The 20,924-nt window shown below is 33.6% G+C and overlaps 1 protein-coding gene across 1 annotated transcript in view; it reads left to right on the forward strand.

Annotated features, from left to right (window-relative positions):
• Positions 1-20,924, forward strand: part of CSMD1 (CUB and Sushi multiple domains 1) — a 1,116,699-nt gene that overhangs the window by 1,037,957 nt on the left and 57,818 nt on the right. The window contains exons 51-54 of the mRNA XM_069851527.1: positions 2,772-2,966; positions 4,162-4,335; positions 14,131-14,304; positions 18,572-18,745. Of these exons, the coding sequence (XP_069707628.1) occupies positions 2,772-2,966; positions 4,162-4,335; positions 14,131-14,304; positions 18,572-18,745 (717 nt within the window). The remainder of the gene's footprint in view (positions 1-2,771; positions 2,967-4,161; positions 4,336-14,130; positions 14,305-18,571; positions 18,746-20,924) is intronic.

A 20,924-nucleotide genomic window follows, 5' to 3' on the forward strand; every position in this document is an offset into this window, starting at 1 on the left:
TCTGTACCCAATAATTCTCCTAACAATTTCTTTATTAAGTCTTTATTTTTTTTTTAAGTACTTTATTAAGTACGTAATTTTTGTAGTATTTTTTTCATGTTTTGGTAGTAATATGGAGTACTTATTAAGAGTTAGTACTTCTTCAGTGAACTGTAGTAAAACAGTTAATTAGTTTCAGCACTTTTGGTTTAGATATATTTCTGTATGAAAAATATCTGGAGAAAAGAGAACATCTTCACATCTGCAAGAAGCTGAGATCAACCCTTATAATCTTCCATCTATGTAAATGTCAATTTAAATTGTGCCCAGCCCATAATTTTCGAGAGAGAGACTGTGAGAGGCAAATGATATGTTCCTAAACCATGTGCACAAAATATGGCATCTGTTAATAGGAATCTGTTAATAGGTTTGTTGTTTGTTTTTTTCTTGAAGGATAAGGAAATTGATATATCAAAGTCAGTCTCAGTAAAATCAAAAGTTTTCAGGCAACAGTTTTAGTTGATTATACCAACTATATCTAAAAGTATACTAGTACTGAGTAATATCTCAGTTAGAAATGGTACAGTCATGAATCAGAATCTGATAGTTGTTTGACAAGTGTGCTTTCAATGAGATCCTAAGTGTATTTATAGCTAAGGAAAGAATAAATTATATATTAACCTCAGTGTGGAGAGGAAACATCTATGTGGCTTATTTACATATTCCAAAATAGCTGAGCCTCTTATCTCTAAGTGTCTTAAGATATTCCCTATGGTTAAGAGTAAAATTTTTAATATTAGTCAAAATAAGGAGCTTGCTTTCATCTTTGAAAGAATCATATTTCTCAATAAAACTACAGCTTGAAAGAAGAAGTGATAAAAATGTTAAATGTGAGGAGTATTTAGTACTTTTTTAGAATATTATTTGTCTTCTGACAGACCAAGGTACATATCACATTTGAAAAAAATTGGAAACATGGTTAATTATTTATAATCTTTGAGACACAACTTAGTATCAGTATCAAATTAAATTAAATTAGTAAGTGGGACGATCTCTATCCTAGGAAACTAGGCACATAACTAGTCTCAGAATATTGTTACGAAGGCCAAGAGAGAGAACTATTAAGTTTCAATGTAATTATATGCTGGCAATCCTTCCTAAAATATGCTGAAAAAAATCTGAGAAAATAGTCTACAATTTCTACTCAGTGTACCCTTATAATCCGTCATTTGGAAGTTCTTCAGATCGTTTCCCCTTCACAATTTCTTACAAATCTTCACAAATGTGCTGTGATGCCAGCTCTGTTTCCCAGGTGCTAGAAGTTCTCATGTGTAAGTTAACTATTGGAAAATGTAGATATGTAATTCTACCATTATTAAAAGTACTTTTGAAAGTGATAGAAATCTAAATTTTTACACAAATATTTCTCTTATCACTTTCCCTGTATTTCAGTGAAAACTTCATCTGTTTCTTTCATCACTTGTGATAAAATTACTTCATACTTCTCACACAGTGTAAAATCTACAGAATATGTAATTATTTTTTGTCAACTTTATTAGTCCTTTCCTTGGTAGAATAGTGTAAATCATTATGGCATAAATTGACTCTTCTTTTTGTTTCTTCAGTATAGTTTGAAGATTTTACATATTTCCTCCTAATACTTTTGTGTTGTACTAAATACTGTGGTGATTAAGTACATGACATGAAAGATCAGAGGTAATGATTCCGAAGTATACCAAATATTTAGAAAATTTATCACTCTTTTGTTTTAAAGCAATATATAAGGAAAAAAGAGAAGGGACTGAATTTCTGTTACATGTTTTTTGGTGTTGTTTTTGTTTTTTTCTTGGAGTACAGCTTTTCTGATGTGTTGCTGGGGTAGTAGTTTTTCCAAAGTATTCTTTGGGATATAAACAGTGACTAATTCATTCAGTGTTTTACAAAATCAGGGCAATGCTGAACAACATGATGTGGGACCACCAAATACAGGTATTTTTAAATAGAACAGTCACAAACAGTTTCGTAAAACTTCTCTAATCTTTACAGAGACATAGGCACATCAAGATAGAATTCACATCAATATTATAAATGTAAATATTCTATGCACTTTGTCTTGAACTCCAGATCATCAACTTGAAACTGAAAACTATTTAAAAATTACATATATGGTTGGTAGACCTATTAAACCTTATGAAAAATTTAAGCTACTATTCTTTTCTATTGATAGTAACTGTATTCTTACAAAATCTGAAACAGTAATAACTCTAAAAATCTCTTGAAATGCTTATTATTTTTCATCTCAAGTGTTCTATACTGGAACACAACAATTCTCCTGAATACCTACTGCATACCATTTTATTGTAATTAGCATTGGAATGAACTTTAGCTTCTCTCATGGTAATCTGTTTTAAAAACTTGTTAGAGCTTTTCTGAAGTAAATATCATGGACATTGAAATAAAACATCGGTTTAGTATTTTCAAAAATTACATAGCTTTATTTGCTTTCCCTTTGACATCCACTCTAGTCTGTGATGGATTTGTATCTGGAATTTTTAAATAAGCACTAGAGAGCATAACGGTATGTTATTGTTTCATTGCATTTCAGTAAATGAAAACCTACTGCAAACTCCTCCTCAACTTGTAATACTCACTGTATGATGTTCTTTATTTTTCCTGGAAATTGTATTTCAAAAATGTTAAATTTTATGTTGCAAAACTGCCAATAAGGCAAGACATATATTCTGTGTGAAACGTAAGGGTATAATGTTAATATTTGTGTCCTATCTTCACAGCTGTAACTTGCCCCAGCATAGAGACCCTGCTCTCAGAACACGTTGTCTGGAGATTGATTTCTGGGTCACTGAATGAATATGGAGCTCAGGTCATGCTCAGCTGCAGTCCAGGATATTATTTATTGGGTCAAAGACTCATACAGTGCAGGACTAATGGAACCTGGAGCATTGGCAATGAAAGGCCAAGTTGTAAGGGTAAGGAACATACTTGTTTACGGAATATCCTATGCTTTTTAAAACATATGTTTTATTTTATAGTTTATATTTAAAAAAATACAAAAGTCAATGAAGTAGCCTCTGAAGATTAATCTCAATAATATTCTGCATCTAACTATGGATTTATTCAACTAAATAGTGCATAATTATTTAGAGGATACTAGAATTTAATGTTACTATTTTAGAAGATTCTAGATTAGAATTAGATTAGAGATTATATTGCCCCGATCTCTTGGATGAAGCTTGAAAACTGTACTGTTGGAAAAAAAAAATATACAACCTTATCACTCTGCAACTGCCTAAAAGGAGGTTGTAGTGAGGAGGGTGTTGGTCTCATCTCCCGAGCAACAAGTGATAAGAAAAGAGGAAATGGTCTCAGGTTGTGCCAGGGTAGTTTTATATTGGATATTAGGGAAAATTATTTCACCAAAAATTTTGTCAAGCATTGGAACAGGCTTCCCAGGGAAATGATTGAAACACCATCCCTGGAAGCATTTAAGAGAAGTATACATGTGTTGCTTTGGGACATGGGTTAGTGGTGAAGTTGACAGTGTTAGGTTAAGTGTTGGACTTCATCTGAAAGGTGTTTTACAAGCTAAATTGTTCTATTACTCTATGATTCTGTGACTTTATGATTCTATTCTACACAGAACTTCTGAGATATTGGGTTAAGTCTAGTCTTAAGAAAGAACAGATTTATATTTTTAGCAAGTAGACTACTGTGTGTGTTAAATGATTATGAATTGTGGTGGCAAGTAAGAAAAAAGACAGTTCATAACAGTTCAAAGTACCACATGTTAAAAAAAAAGATAGTATATTTAAACAGACATAACACTTTAAATGTCTGGGGAAAGTATGCATTCATAGAATATAACTGCAGTCTTCCCAGAAATACATGGAATTCTCTTGTTTCAGAACTAGAAATACAGATTGTGTTTAATCTGCTGTCAAGATGTGATGATATCCTAATGAATTTTTATATTTAGAACATATGTTGCCAAATGAATCATAATTTTAAGCCCTTACTATGGAATACAGCTCTTCCATTTATTCCTATTAAATTTACTTTTTGAAAAAATGTGAAGTGGTATATTGTCTTGCAGTCTAAGAAATTATGAAAAATATTTTCATGTTTCAGTTTGTTCTGTTGTTTTGTTTTTGTTTTTTCTCCTAGTTATCTCCTGTGGTGGTCTTCCATCTCCACCAAATGGAAATAAAATTGGAACCTTAACAATGTATGGAGCTACTGCAATATTCACCTGTAACACAGGATACACATTAGTTGGTTCACACGTGAGAGAATGCTTGGCAAACGGTCTCTGGAGTGGTAGTGAAACCCAATGCCTAGGTAAAAAAACCAAATTTCTGTTTTTTTCTTCTGCTTTGTTTTGTTTTAATCAAATGTAGTATCAAACACTGGAACTCAGCTCATATAAAATGACCACATTTCAAAATCGATGAAAGATAAAGATGTCTTAAATACAGAAAATATTGTGTACTACATATGATTTTATGCTACTCTACTGGCCTATCACTTTTTATTAGAAATTAAATTATATTTGATGTTGTTGGGGTGCTTTTTGAACAACAAGGGATTTTAAGTAACTCACTTGATTGCATTTACAGTGTTTTGATTTTCTTTGTAGAGCAGTTGCAGGGTCTGTGAGGAAACTAATCTTGAAGATGAGCTTCAGTTTAGAAGCATGCCTGATGCATTCCAAGTACAAATGACCTTTTAGCATACATAACATTCAGTCAAGCTTAGTAGAGAAGAGGCAACCCAAAGTAAAAAAGCACCCTCCCAAACTCCAAGATGTAGTTTAGATCTTTAATATTCTCACCCCAACACTTTCATTCTTTAGATCCACTCATGATACTTTGCACTCCTAACACAGATAGAAGAAAACTGTTTTCTTTTTAGTCTTCTTCGAGTCTCAGCAGTGAGCGTATTTGTGGTTGTAGACTATATATATGTGTCTAGAACCTTTTATCTGCTTTGTCTTCCTTCATTTTGCAGATTTTCTTCTTGCTTTATAACTGAATGTGCTCAATCGCTCTCAGGAATGAAGGAGTTTGTTCTTCTCCAGAGTTCAAACTCACTTAAAAAGCAGCTTTCTTCTCTGCTGCCTGGCCGCAACATTTTAGTAGAACACATCGTAGTCCATGTTTATCTAGTACATTTTAAACAAAACAGTTTGACCACCTGTAGTATTCAAGAATCTAATTGTTTTACAGAGAAAATAATTAACAGATTTTTTTTTAAAAAAAACAACAAAACAACTAGAGAAACTCAAAAATCATTACCCACAATAAACCATGTTCCTGGGTTTTTTGCAGCAATGAAACAGTAAAAGCATTGTTTTACAAGGAAATGGTAGTAGCTATAACTTGAATTGTCAGAAATTATTCTCTATCCAGAACTCACTTGTAAAATTTTCAGGTAGGATATAACAATATTTTACTAATTAAATGCATATCTACCATTAAAGTTTTAAAATAAATTTTGCTGATTAATTTCTAAATTATAATATCCCTTGTTCTCCCACACTGTGGAAACACTGAGTTTTTAAGCAGTATATTAACATGAACATTTTGCATGTGAAAAATAAAATGCCAGTAATCTTTCTAGGACTTTGGTATCTTCAAAACATTCTATTAAAAGAATGCAGTTAGGTTTGTTTTGTGATATGTCGTGAAGAACAATATACTTTTGTCCTCTTTGAAGAAATAATTCAAATCAAAACTGCAAAAAAAGTTTTCTAATCATCAGTTCTTCAAACCTTCATGCTTTCTGAAGAGTCCCTGATGCTGTCAATTCTATGAACAAAGTCAAAATAAACCTCGCATATACATTTACAAGAAGTCAGTGTCAATATGGATCTGTGAGAAAAATATTGTACATAGGACTGAAGAACTGATAAGGAAAAGTTGCTGAGCATTCTTAGACACCTGTATCCATTTCTAACTTTCTCTGTGTCAATAGTGTCACTACCTTTCCTTGTTCAGGTAGATTTTAATATGATCTTTGGAATATCGGGTGTCTGGTGCTCAGTACCTTATAGATATAAGTATATAGTATATGTTGTTTAGCTTTAAAATTCTAAGCAGAGTTATTTCATAGTACCATGTCATAGACAGTATTTGCAGTTATTGAGCTCTGAGCTCAGGCTCTCCCAAGGTGCCAAACTGAAACAAATGGATACAGTTCCCCTGAGAAAAACACAGAAAATCAGAGCTGCATTTAACACACATCAACATTTCACTGGGAGGATATTATATTAAAAGAGAAGAAGAACATGTACATCACAATAACCAGGTGTGATGTTGGAACCACAAACCAACTCCATCACGTCTTAAAAAGCATCCCAGTTTCCAGGTATTATCAATTACATCTTAGGTTATTAAGAAAAATGAATAGTGAGCATCATTAGATAAACATCATTTTTAACAGACTGCTAGTGAAAACACTCTGCATTTTGGGAGGCTTTTAATGCCTGAAAATACTTTTGGAGAAAATATTTGAAACAGGTTTCAAGCCACAAGAGAATAATGCAGTAACAGACAAAAGCACAACAATCTAACCTTGATGAAAAAGAATATGAAGTTATCAGCCACATACTTACTCTATTCTTCATGAGTATAGAACAAAAAAATTAATGGAGTATAGGTGAAACACAGAAATGTGGGAGCCGTCTCTCAGAGACAAGGATAAAATCTCAGACTTTGTGTTCTACTTGCCATGCTGATTGCCTTTTCTTCTTTTAGTTCAGATACTAGGCTACAGTGGTAAGAAAAATAGAGAATAATTTCTGGAAAAGAAAAATAACTTGAGCTCATGTAATTCAGATCTTATTTAAGACTGTATAACCTTGGTTCATGTATTCCTGACTGATTCCTTAATTTTTCAACAGTGATGTTAGTAGTAGTTTTACAATATGTCATCTCTTAAGATACGGAGCGGTCAAAAGTAGTGACCTTTGTCTCATAGAGCTAACCATGCCTCTTAATGGCAGTTGGTTATTAGTGAGTTCCCAGCAAGATGTAGTTGTTTATGGCAAGTTCTGTGAGAAATAAAACCATGTCTATGTCTTGATAAAAAAAAAAAAATTAATTCCTTACCCTTTATTTTCAGTGTAAAATACTCTGTATTAAGAAATTTCTCATCTTGATGCAGGAAATAATGGCATAAACTGAGTTTACTTTAGTTACTACCTCTTTTGATATTTAAAGTAGTTAAGAAGTGAAAGATATCATTTTTTACCTGGAAAACCAAATTCCGCTGAGGTACTAGTTACTGGAGCACTATGCATCAGGATTACTTTTTCACGTACATAAGTTCATTGGTACAACAGTAAAACTATGTAAGAGGTTTTCATGTGTGTGAAGATACATCAGCTTCTTGCTGGTATCACTTCATCCCTAGGCTGAGGCTGACCAACAAATGAAAGTTACTGAAATTGCAGCTGTGAAGATCCAACAGCCCCAGATTTAAATGTGTGGGTTTTTTTCCCTAAGTCCGTTCTTCTGCTGCAAACACACAAAATATAGTGTAAAAAAAAGGGTTATTACTCCTCTGATTTTTGTGGTGGAGAACAGCATTCATTGCCAGTGCAGTGCCTGACACCTGCACATAGTAATATCAAGCATAAGAATATGTATGAGCATTCATTCATTTTAACTAACATGAAATACTATTTCATCATCTGATCAATAATAATTGTGTTTAGTACTTATGTACTGCTTTTCTTTTTCAAAAACCTATACACACAAGATAATTTGGCTGCTGACACGTACAAAGTAAATAATACACAAATTTCAATGAATTTTGTTTGTATTATAAATAACTCCTGCCCATGGAAGGACGGAAAATATATTTTATTTCATTCTGACTACTGAGAAATACATTTTACCACTGAATAGCCCAGGATATTTATGGTAGCCAATAATTTAGATTCAACTGGTGTAGAGATGGAGGAGAACTGATCAACACAGGACTTAGACGGTGAACAGTACCCATTTATTCTTGAAATCTGTTTATAAACTACACACAGTGATGCTTTTAACTCCTTGGGAAGCAGCTAATAACTTTACTAGATCTCATAGTTATGGAAGACTGTCTCTACACGTAGCTTGAACTTCGTGGATAAGAATTCATCCTTTTCTTGTCCAGGAGTGATTTCCTGTTGGGTTTCATGTGTGTCAGTTTTTACAAGTCGGCATTTGAACTGGTATCTGTATGTATTATCTTATCCCCTTGGCCATAACAAATGTTTTATTCCTTTTTCTTCACTTGGCTACCTGTCTTTTAAATGATTTCTTCAGATCTATTCCCACTTGTAATGAACACAAGACCTCATGCAGGAGCTAATACTACATTAAGAGCAGTGCTTGTTTTGGTACTTCCCAATTATTTTTTTCTAAAAGAATTGATGGACTTTGATTTCCATTTGATGTATCATATTAGGGTACTGTTGAATGCAGCCCTGTGCTTAGAACTGTTAAATGTACCAATCTGCCTCACTAGACAGTAATGGATCACATTTAGAGCAGTAAGGTTTTTGATGGTTATATAACCTTTTCTATTTCAAAATTAGAAAAGCTCTATAATGCCAAAAATACTACACCACTCTGAGTCTGAAAGTCTGAATTTATCACATGCATGGAGCAGAAGGTTGCTTTTCTGCTACTAAACCTCTTCCTGCCTCTCTATGTTCCCACAAATAAAGGAGATTCACAGCATGTACTGAAGGCACTGAATTTAAATGCAATTTAGAGTACAATCTAAGACCCTAAATTCTCAACAAGGTCAGTGTAACTATGCAGGACCCTCTAGAGAGCAATTCAGGAAAGGCAAATTCTTAAATTTTAAAGCTAGATGAAGTGAATGTCACCAGTTGTGTCTTCCTGAATTTCAAGGACAGCTTGCACCACATTTATTTGAGGTGCCTTTAGGATTTACCTGAAGTCTGTGAAAATCAGGAAGCAAACAGCTAGGGAGTTCCAAACGAGCTTTTCCATTTCAAAGGAATGATAATGAGTCAGGGATGCTTTTTACCTATGCTGTGCCTGCATAAATGTAATTCAGGACAGCTATAGATGAAACTAGGTGTCACTTTATGTTACCCACTGGTCTATGTAGAATCAATTTATGATTTCAGGCCAGATGAGTACACTAATTTCCTTGTCTCAGGAAAGGGTTTGTCAAATCCTTAGTGTTTGTCTCAAAAGAAAGCTAAAACCAATGACTGTAGTTAATGAGTCCAAGTCCAAGTCTAAAAAAATTCTAAACCCAATGACTATAGTTAATGTCTAAGTCTAAGATCCAGGTAGGCAGTACTTTATGTACTTTTTTTTAGTTATACAAGGATAAATATAAATCATTAGACAAGATTTTTTTTTCAATTTCTCTCAGTTACTTACACTACTGATACTTCGTATCCCTTCGCTTTTTTTCCCTTCCAAGCATAATTGTACCTATAGCTCAAAAAACATATGTATTTATGTGCGTGCTTCATATGTGTGAGTGACTGTACATACCTGCAGGACATAGAGCAAACTGGCAATATTTAAGAGTTTGCTTTTCTGTGGTGTTGATGGCATTTAATAATGGACTAAAGTGTTTCCCTAGACAGATATGTTTTCTGTATTTTTTATGACTTTCAGATGCAAAATTATACATAAGAAAATCAAGGACTTAAAATCTTAAACTTAAATACAATCTACTTCATTCTATTTTCATGAATGTTTATCGTATTTTTTAAAAAAAATAAAATTCCATATTTTATGTAATTCTATAATATATACAATTCTCTACACTGGTCAGTGTGAAAAAATTTTGCTCCTGGCAGTACTTGTGTAAAAATATCTGATCCTATAATTGATAACTCATGGGAAAATTACAGTATGATCTTGTTATATTCACTTATATTTCATATCTTAGTAAAATAAAACAGAACTATTCGTATCTTGCTTTCCAGATCTTTTAGAATAAAACTACTGAACCAAACTTGAACTCTGTGAACAATTTCCTTAATTTCTGAAAGCATATGTTATTAAAAAATCCACTAAGAGCCTCCTTAATTTTCTTTTAATCTAATTTAACTTGATGGGAAAATTACATACGTTTTGTGTTATTGCAGTGTTCTTTCAGTTCTTGCGTTGTTATATCTAAATGAGACAAAATTCCCGGAAAAATCATTAAATCATTAAATAGAATGATCTGTAAATTAAATGACTCACAGAATAAGTTCAACAACTTGTCAAATCTCTGTTTACGAGAAATTGCATAGTATTTTGTATTTTGCATTATGTCATTTGACGTATCTCAGCCATCTTTCTTCTTGAAATTTCCTGTGTTTTCCTGTGTTTGGTTTCAGTGCAACAACCTAGAAAAATTTTAAAAATTCAAATGTATCCTATTCTATTTCCCATAAATACAGATTCTCCTTTCACATTTTACTTCTGTTTCATAGATTTCTTTTCCCAAAACCTGTGGTTGTCCCAGTTGCCTGAATGACAGTTTTCAGAATTGTCCCAGTTGCCTGAATGACATTTTTCAGAATTGTCCTAGTGTCTGAATATTTAGGGCTCTGCAGAATTGTTTTCTTTAGAAGAAGAAATTCTGATGAAAACCTAGTTATACCTCTGCTCTAGTACATGGTTCATCTAGGCTGTAATTACTCCTAGTAATACAGCTTGGAGGGGGAGATGGTACGGTAGTAGGGGGAATCAATTAAGGAACTACTCAAATAAACTGAACCGTTATCTATAATTTGACTGGATTATCCTGAGGTGGTGGCATACGTCATTGTAAGGCTGCTTTCTACCATGCTTGAAAAGTGCAAACAACTGCAATTATGGGAGGGGAAAAAAAAAAAAACACAGGTGTAACACCAGATTTCCAAAGAAGATAAGAGACTAGCTATTTCACCCGAGTCTCTGGACAAAACCAATGGGGATCAAATATTGGGAACTAAGACCATTTCCAGGCATTGGAAATTGGGAACAGACAGGATGGAACAATCAAAAGTCAGCCTTAATAATCTTACTGTCTGATTGGATGTAGATTTCAAGAGATGTCAACAGTAGATTTCTTGCACTTTGTTGGAGCAAAAGTTTTGAAAGTCTCCCATAGTACCCTTGTAACTGAATTGAGAAGATAGGTACTGGATAAAGGAGCTACAAAATGGGTGGAAAAATATAACTAGTAGCCAGTGGATACTGAGGATGAATACAGAGGATGACACTATCTAACCTCTGCCAGTGATGTGGGTAATAGGTTGGGCTGCCGCCTCAGAAAGTTTGAGGATGACACTAAACGATGGGACAATATTTTATACTATTAGGCATGGTTTAAGTGATTGATAGGATTGGTTGGATTTGATGATCCAATGGGTCCTTTCCAACCTAGTGATTCTATGATTCTATATGCTGGAACATTGTACTGACAAACAGAGGGGCCTTAAGTATCTGGAGGAGTGTATCAAGAGGAAGATCATAAAACTCAACAAAGGAAAACACAGAATCCTGCAGTTTTCCTAGAATAATGCTGTTTGTTAGTACCAACTGGAACTAACTGGGTAGAAAGAAGCTTTACAAAAAGCAGTCCAGGTGACGTAGCGAAGAGATTGAACAAAAGTTTAAAGTGTGGCCTTGCAGTAAAGAAGAACACAGACAGGACTGTATGAGCAGCAGTGTAGTGAGGAAGGAGGTTACAGTTATTATTTCCTCTTCAGCACTCATGTGGAAAACTGTATATTTTTTGTGTCCTCCACCAGATGGAGAGATATGGAAGCTAAAGCAAGTCAAGGGGAAGGGGCTGTTAAGGTGATAGGGGCTGAATTATGTGATAGACAAGGAGAGGCTGAGAGAGACTGGAGGGCAGAGAACGTTGAGTGCGATGATATCACTAATTCAGACTGAGAACCATAAGGTAAATTACTCCATGAGACATTTCAAGGAGAAAAACATGCTTTTAGTGCCTTCATTACTTTCTGTTGTCATACTCCCTGTTATGGGAAAAGTAGTGTATAAGAAGTTGAATGTGAAAAGTTTACATTCATAATTCCTTCCACAAATATACAGAAGAATATCACAACATCTCCTTAAAGACATCAGTGATTATAGAATTAAGATTATTAGAATAATCCTACACATATGAAAAAAGTAACCAAGTGGCATGTGTTTTACCCTTATAGGGTTTTAGAAGAACCATTAACTGTAAATGAAATAGACTGTCTAGCATTAGTAAAGGGGCTTTAGTAGAAAGGAGATTCAATCCCAAAGAAGCTAAGTTACAAACAAGCCAGATGATGATGGATACAGTCTGTGTGAAACATCACCCCCCTCCACATTCTAGCAGTAGTTGGGAGCCTCAGGTCCTTGTCCTCACATCTGAAAATGAGGACACAGCATAGTTTAAGATGATAGTTAATCGGTGTCACCAAAAAAATGAACTTTTTTCTCCACTTTAGTCAGTAAAGGGAAATAGTTCCCTGATCAGAACACCTATTTTGAAACAGAATGAAGGAGCTAGAGAGAATAGAATCATTATTTGGCTCTGCTGGTGCCAAGAGTGCTATTACTCTCAAGTAATGTGTTCTGTATTGTTTAACAGCAGCTGAAATAACTAAGGAGCAAACAGTGGTGCTGCACATTCCTTCCTTTTCATGCCTTCATCCATCTGGAAGAGGTGGCTATTTTAAACTGTACTGGCCAACCTGGCATTCAATATCAAGAAGAGTTTATTATAATTTGGACAGGAATATGAATCTATAAGCACAGAAAAAGCACTAAATATGTAAGCTTAGCTAAGAATCAGCTGAAGATAACATGATTATTATTTTGAAGGAGTAAGCATGAATAAAACCACTTCTTACTATTCATTACTAAAGTCATTAATAAATGAACATAAATTTAATTGTAGAACCTGGAGTTGAATGTTAGGAAAGATTTGAACAAAAGTAGATATATTTAGCTGTATTTTTTTTTTTCACTACGTATGCATAGAAACCAGGTTTCTACGTTGCTAACATTAAATTAGACTGAAGGATATTTCTAATACCTATAACTATAAATAAGAAACTAAAAGGCATTATAAGGGAACTAATATAACTAAATGGGACATATGTATATAACTGCAATAACTCAGTGTTTCTGCTTCTGAAGGCAGTGGACTAATCCCACACAGGTGATTTATGTTTTCTTAATTTTTTAAAAATCAGTTTCTTTGTTGATTTTAAGTTTGATTACAGTCTTAAATCTACGTACTAACGTCTGAAGATCTGCTAGTGAGAAATGACTTATTTGTTGGATATGTATAATGATTAAGGCTATGCTTGTTCTAATAAAATAATAAAACCATCTTTTGTTTCCACACAGAAAAGCATGAATCTTGTATAATATCTCCTGTTAAATCATTAGAAAAACTCCTGGACATGTTTTTGGTTAATATTCTTCAAGACAATATCCAAGTTCAAGTCAGCTTGAACCAGTACTTATCCTGGTAGGCAGCTTGCTAGTGGCTGTACAGGTCAGGAGAGAAAAAGATTGTCATTTTATGGATGAAGATTGCTCTGTACTGGTTGGCCTTTGTAAGAAAATGGTCCCAATCATGTTTAATTTATTAGTAGACATCTGCTTACAAAGTCCAAGGCAAATAACGAATAAGACAAATCAGAACTCTACAATATGGTATGGATTTGAGCATTAAACACCTTTTAATTCACATTTCTCTGGAGAAAATGGCAGTCTTAGTAAGGCAAGGGGGAAAAATTATCCATGATAAAATTTTCATTTTTCTAGAAATTAAACTGAACTACTTGTAATTTCAGACATTTGCTATTTATGTTTTCCAGATATTCTTCCGACAAATTTGTCTTTTTTGCAACAGAACCAGCAGAAATACACATATGAATATTAAAATAATTTGAATATAGCTTCGGCCCAGAACAGTATAAAAAATATCACCTGTAGTTTGTACACGTCAGAACTTGTTCTGCACATTGCAGGTTTTGACTCTAATATACTGCTTAATGGAAGCAAGGATAAAATTTTTTAAATGTTTTCCTATCAGCATTCTTGTAAATGCTGGCAACGTTTGTAAGACTATATGTTTTTTATGGGATTTTTGTTTTTATTCTAGCTGGTCACTGTGGTTCTCCAAATCCAATTGTAAATGGTCATATTAGTGGAGATGGTTTCAGTTATCGTGATACTGTAGTCTACCAGTGTAATCCTGGCTTTCGACTTGTTGGTACATCTGTCCGAATCTGCCTTCAGGATCACAAGTGGTCTGGACAAACTCCTGTTTGTGTCCGTAAGTATTGTTAAGTTTTCACTGAGTTATTCTTATTATTATTATTTTAAATGTAATTGAACATGAGCAGTGAACTAGATGATCAAAGGTGTATGAATGAGATGCTCAGATCGGGTATTTATTAGAACCTATTATCAATAGACTGATTAACTGTGTCCAGTAATTTATTTTTTGTTTCAGAAATAGGACGACATAGGCATGGAAGTTTGAACAGCAGGCTGCAACTGTGTGACTTCATCTATCTCTTTCTCCAGGTGTAACTTCTATGTAAAATTTGGGCTTGCTGAGAGTCTCCCTTAATTTTTTCACTTGAAATACGAGAATCTCGTGGTCTATTTTCATTTTTTGGTGGTTAAAGCTGGAATATTGTTCACCTGTGCAGTTTTGATGGTGACTGCTCATTTCTCCAAGCTGACCTCCCAGAATTTACCATTGCAAGCCTGGGCATGATATTAGGTTATACAGCATCTGTTAGAGAAGATGTTAACTTTCTTCGCTAAGATTTTTTTTTTTTTTATCTTAATTCATCTACTTTGTAAAATCCCACAATTAGTTACTGGAATTGTTGAGGCTTTCTTACTCCACTTAATTTCTCATTTACATGGCAGATTTTATGACTTTCTGAACCATCAGCCATTTAAACTGTCAGATCTGATTTCTATGCTTTTTATTTTACTACTTTATTGTATACTTGATTTTTATTATTCTTTTTTCAGTTTTAATAAGACTCCCTTTTAATACAATTTTTATTATTTTTAATGGAGATTTTATATAGATTATTTCTATTGTGTAATATTTTAAGATATCTGCCATTCAGACAGAAGTACTTTTCTCTATACAGTGATAGTCAGTGAGATGATCACCTTTTCTGTTCAATCTATTAGTATCTATGTAACATTTCTGAGAAAAATGTATCATTATATAAATCATTAGATTTCAAAACATTTAGTACTTTCATTTTTAGTTGTAAAATTAAAATTTCTACCTGTATCCAGCTGCAGGAAATACTTGCCAAATGTCATTGCTCTTTTTAAAATCCTATTTACATCTTCAAGTGATTTATATTCATCAAAGGAGAAATGCCACCAGCTAGCGTTATTACTTTCAGTGGATTAATTTTACCATGCAGTGAATAAAATCCCTTCAAAAGAAAGGGGGAAAGCTGATGTAGGGTAGGAGGCCACTTCTTTCTAAATTGACGTTATCGTTACTAGTATGAAAGGAACTGGCAGCAATTTCTGGTTTTATAGGTTGCCTTATACTTTCCATTGCAAAATGGTATTCTTTTGCTTAAAACTCAGCCAAACTAAAGAGCCGTTGAAGATAGCTCTTTTTTTTTCTTTTTACATCATCTGCTGCAGATGATTTTCCTACTTTTATTTATCTCCTTTTTTTTTGTTTTTTTAAGATTCTTGTAAAAGTGGTTCTGTTATTTCTGAGCTCCTGAATGTGATAGTGAAATGGTCTTTCCAACTAGAAATATGGCAGAAGTACCACAAAGAAGTTACGGGCTGTGCTTCTGAAAATTTACCAAAAATTGGTCTATATTTTGTTAAGGTTATACAGAAGATCACATGCAATTTTGTATTTATAATCTTCTATGAAAAGAATTTCAAGGTTGTAAGTACATTATAGTCTTTAAAACACCTGTTATCTAAGGAATTGCACAGTGTACTCCACCCACGACTACTTTAGCTTCCTAGTTCCATAGGAAAGTCAACAGCCTTCATCTTGCACAATTTTTCACACAAGGTTGAAACACACTGTAGCCAAATGTTTTCTGAAAGGTATTTTCACTTGCTAGTTATGGGAAGTTAACATGAAATGTGGAGATGTCTAATTAGTTACTTGTTAGTTACAACACAGCAATAGTCAGGAGAGGAACTTCCTTTATTAAAATATTATGTATTAATGATGACTGAAACATAGGGATAGTATATAGCTGGGTACTCAAAGCAGATGTTTTTCTTGTCCATGTACTGTCAGTACTACCATTATTTCTTCCAGTTTATGAATTTTCTGAGTTGAAATGGAAGTCTCCAGGGTCTAAAGTTAAAGACTGGAATATATACTACACAAAATATGTTGATCTCTTTTCAATATAATAGGCAAATATGTAATGCCTTAAGAGTATTGATTTCAGATATGCCACCTGCGTCTATTTTCCCCATGAAAATGTAGTGATAGGATGACGGGCAATGGGTATAAACTGGAAAGGGGCAGATTTAGAGTAGACATAAGGAGGAATTTCTTCACTATGCGAGTGGTGAGGCCCTGGCCCAGGTTGCCAACCGAAGCTGTGGCTGCCCCATCCCTGGAGGTGTCCAAGCCCAGGTGAGATGGGGCTTGGGCAGCCTGATCCAGCAGGAGGTGTCCCTGCCCGGGGCAGGGGGATTGGAACTGGATGGGCTTTAAGGTCCCTTCCAACCCAAACGATTCTATGATTCTATATTTTCAAGACTAAGTATGTTTATGGATACAAACACGTGTGTACATGAATGCATAGGGAGGTAATTTATATTATGTTGGAGGAGGGCACTTTTAATTTACCATTTAAATGACATAAAACCAGTGGTAATAAAGTTTATCTGAAATGTCTTGGCTACTGCTTAGACAAACAATATTAAATTGATTGCATAAAAGTCTAATGGTGATTGAAAACACTGTAATGACAAAATTATCTCCTTTGGCGTTTTTTGTTGTTTGTTTTTGTTTGTTTTTTTTTCTAAGTACTTGCTACTGTGTGAATCCAGCTAGTGCAGAGTTGATCAGTCAACAGGTCAATGATATCTAGTATCTATAATCGAGTAGTGGCAGAACTAGATGCAGCGATAAAGACCTCACAGTTCAAGATCTTTAGTTTCTGGGAAGTGTTATAAAAATCAGCATCCTGTCAAGAATAATGAAGTCTAAACAGGAACTGGCTGACTAGGTTATGCTTTATTGAAAAGGGCAACTGAAAAGAATTACCCTTCATTATCAGAATCTTTACAAGAGACCTAAATTTTGTTGTGTTAAATCCTATAGCATATAATTAATTCAAGAAAATGCAGAAAGTTTAAGGCAATAGAATTTTTTCATTTAATTTAATAGATTTCTATAGAAGAATTATGCTAAGTGATTTAGTATGACCTTGGAAATTGCTTTATTTATTGAAACTTGATCATCCGTAACAGTTTGTAAGTGTGACTGACTAGAATAAAGCTGATCCTGTGCACATAGTAAGATTTTATTCTGATGTTTAGGATTTCATTTTCAAATGCTGCAACTGAGATGGTGCAGAAAAGGTTCAAGTGGTTTAAGTAGATTTATTTACACAATTTAAAGTCTAAATACATAAGTCTGTATAAAGGAAAGTGTACTATTTAATTCCCAAAGATCAGGTACTGTTGAAAATAATATTTCATGGTTGAACTCCGTGATAAAATAAAAAGAAACACATTTAAATTATTTTTCATTTCAGTCGTCAGTTAATAAAAAGCCCAAACCACAAAGTAATGAGGTAAAATATAAACTTATGTGTAGGACTTTTTTAAGTATGATAAACATGTCCAGCACAATGTCAAAAAGTTCTCTGTGTGTATGTATGAACACATTGTGATTTTATATTGTCAATACCTATGCTTTTCTACATTTTCTGTATTATTTTAATGTTTTTTCATGTGGAAAACTAGATCTTGACCATAATAAAAGTATTTTATAAGTTTAATGGAAAGATTTACTCCCCAAAATGATTTCTCTAGTGCCATATGAAAATCTGGTTCAAAGGATCACTACTTCAGCATAGCAACTCAAGAGCTTTGAATCAGGAATGCTTCAAAACTCCAGAATGCTCTGAAGCAGTACTCAAATGCAATTTGTTTGGCCCTGCTACATTTTGAAGCTTGCAGGGAAAAATACATTAGTCTATTTACATTATTAGAAAATATAATGAACTCTCTACATTTTTTACTCTCTAATACATATCAGATGGTTGTCAAGATACATGTGGGTATATATACACATATATAAAATTATTTCTATTACAACTTTCAACATAAGGTAAAAAGTAGATTCTACAGTTTCATTGAAAAACTAAAATTTTTCTCCTGGTGGTTAAGAGTTCTGAGTAAAAATATCCTTATTTTTCTCGAATTTCTTATGAAAATATAAAAGACAAATTCTGAAAGAGGAAAAAAAAGAAAAGAAACGGCTCCAACTAGTAAATGATTCCATGGAAATGTACCTTTTGGTTAGATGCTAACACTACGATTTTTATTTTTTACAGCAATCACATGTGGACATCCTGGGAATCCAGCACATGGAATGACTAATGGCAGTGAGTTCAATTTAAATGATGTTGTAAATTTTACTTGCAACACTGGATACTTACTTCAGGGTGCTTCTCGGGCGCAGTGCCGAAGCAATGGGCAGTGGAGCAGCCCTTTACCCAACTGCCGAGGTAAGAAACATTCCTATAGGTTCTCTACTCTCTAGTTACTTATTTCAGGCATAATCCTTTACCTTGCCTTCAAAATATTGGGATATAACCTTTTGCAACTTGTTGAAACTTTTATTTGAGTTTTTGCATTTCTATATTGGAAAATGGAACTAGGGTTGAGTATTGGGGAAACCTTTTCAGTATTTTACCTCAAAATTCTCAGACAGAAATCTCTGGCAATTAATTTATAGACAAATAAACTGTATTTGTGTCACAAAGGTTATATTACATGAATAAATCACAGCCTGAATTAGGTGCACTAGGGTACGGTTTCCATAAAAGGTCTGTTATTCCTGTTAAAACACAGTTATGCAAATCAGTGTTCACTCATCAAAACTACCAATTGTCCTCAAAAGCCTAGAGAAAATTTCTTGAGATATTGTATATCCACCAGTGTTGTTTTTGTAAAGACTCCAGAAAGAAATGTATTTTAATGGTTCTAATTATTTTTTTCCTGTTCATAGTCTTCTTTCAAACCTGGAACTGTCTGGGTCCATTTTTAACAGCATTACTAGTTTCCAATGTGTAAACAACAACAAACAAAAAATGCTTGCTCTCTGGAGAGAACCAGATGATTTTGGCTAGTATGTAACATGCAAAGAAATAGAACACAAAGATGATTAACTGATCATCTTTATGTTCTATTTCTTTGCATGATGAATTGATCAATTTATCTATCTACACACATATGCATATATATATAAAAATATGTATTATATCTAATATAGATTTTTGAATGTCAAATTGGAATTGGCAATCCTGGCAAGATTTTCATTCTGTGACAAAAATTGGCAAGTCTTAGCTAACTTAGCTCTGGAAGGAATATCACATAAATCACTTAGGTTTTCCCTTAGACTGATGGAATTTTAGTTCATTTGCATGGACTATATCTCATGTATGTATACAGATTACAAGATTAAGAAGCCAAGGATTACTTCACAAATTTAGAAAACATTACTTTTTAAATCATCTCATCTTCCAGGATTCTTTGTATGAGTGTGGAATTCAATTGCCCTATCTGAGTAGACAGGTCAAAGTTACACAGCTTGTTGAAAAGTGTTTTAATACTAGAAGAGATAAAATAATGTCTCCAGAAATACAATGTCTACTAAGCTTTTCTTGAGTATTTTCTTTCACTGGAAAAATTATCACTTAAATTACTGTAAGTGCTATGTTTTCTGTCCTTTGTAACTTGTCTTTAATATGCTAAAGGAAATTTCAGTCAGCAAAGTTGTGCTAAGGATACTAATATTTGGACTAACAGTCATGTAATAAGAAGTTAACTTCAGCTATTGGTAGCTTTATTATCTCCACCTGTTGGTTTATTAAAAATCATATTGTATTACAGTGATTGTTCCTCAGAATAATAATTATCTTTGATGATTAGCTCATCATGTTGTTTCAGAGATAGCAGATGCAATTTCAAGCTCAGTGTGTGTGGAATTAGGTCTTTCATTCTCATTAAAACAATACAGAGATGGCAATTCCCTCAGTCACTACCCTCAGAATTTATTCAAGTGAGTTAACTAGCATAGCAATATAATTATTGGAATGAAGAAACAGGAATTAGCAGACAGTTCCTATTTAAGCTCCTGAACTTTTTTTCCCCTTTTATACTGTTTTTGTATTAATAGATTCTAGGGAACGAACTCTTCTTTCTCATCTCTGAGGCATTTAAATAATAATTTATTTGTTGAAAATATACAATTTTTCACATATGCAGTTTGGATCTCCTCTATTTGACTGTCAGAGGTAGGGGTTGTAAGGTTCTACTGAAGTTCAACCTCACTTAGGAGCTGAGTTACTCAGCTATTCACATTGAACTCAAGTACGTATATTAAAAGGAAAACAAGTGAAAATGAAAGAGAAAAACAGGGGGAAGTTTGTCAAAAAGAATGCAAAGGCTGAGAAGATTTTAAAAATAACTACATAAGAATTACATTTCAATATTATCTCAAGTGTATCTCCTGCCTATTTTCATTTTCCTTTTTAAATTCATCACATGAATTTTAACTCGATCCAGGACAATTCATGGTCTGAAATCTAGTTTAGGGAGGTTGGTTTTCTGAAAGCAGAGTATTATAGATATAACTCTGCCAAGATCCATACACTTGAAAATGTTCAACTCCTACCAGAATGG

Source organism: Phaenicophaeus curvirostris, chromosome 2 (assembly GCF_032191515.1).
Source record: "Phaenicophaeus curvirostris isolate KB17595 chromosome 2, BPBGC_Pcur_1.0, whole genome shotgun sequence".
In the NCBI taxonomy this organism is placed as follows: domain Eukaryota; kingdom Metazoa; phylum Chordata; class Aves; order Cuculiformes; family Cuculidae; genus Phaenicophaeus; species Phaenicophaeus curvirostris.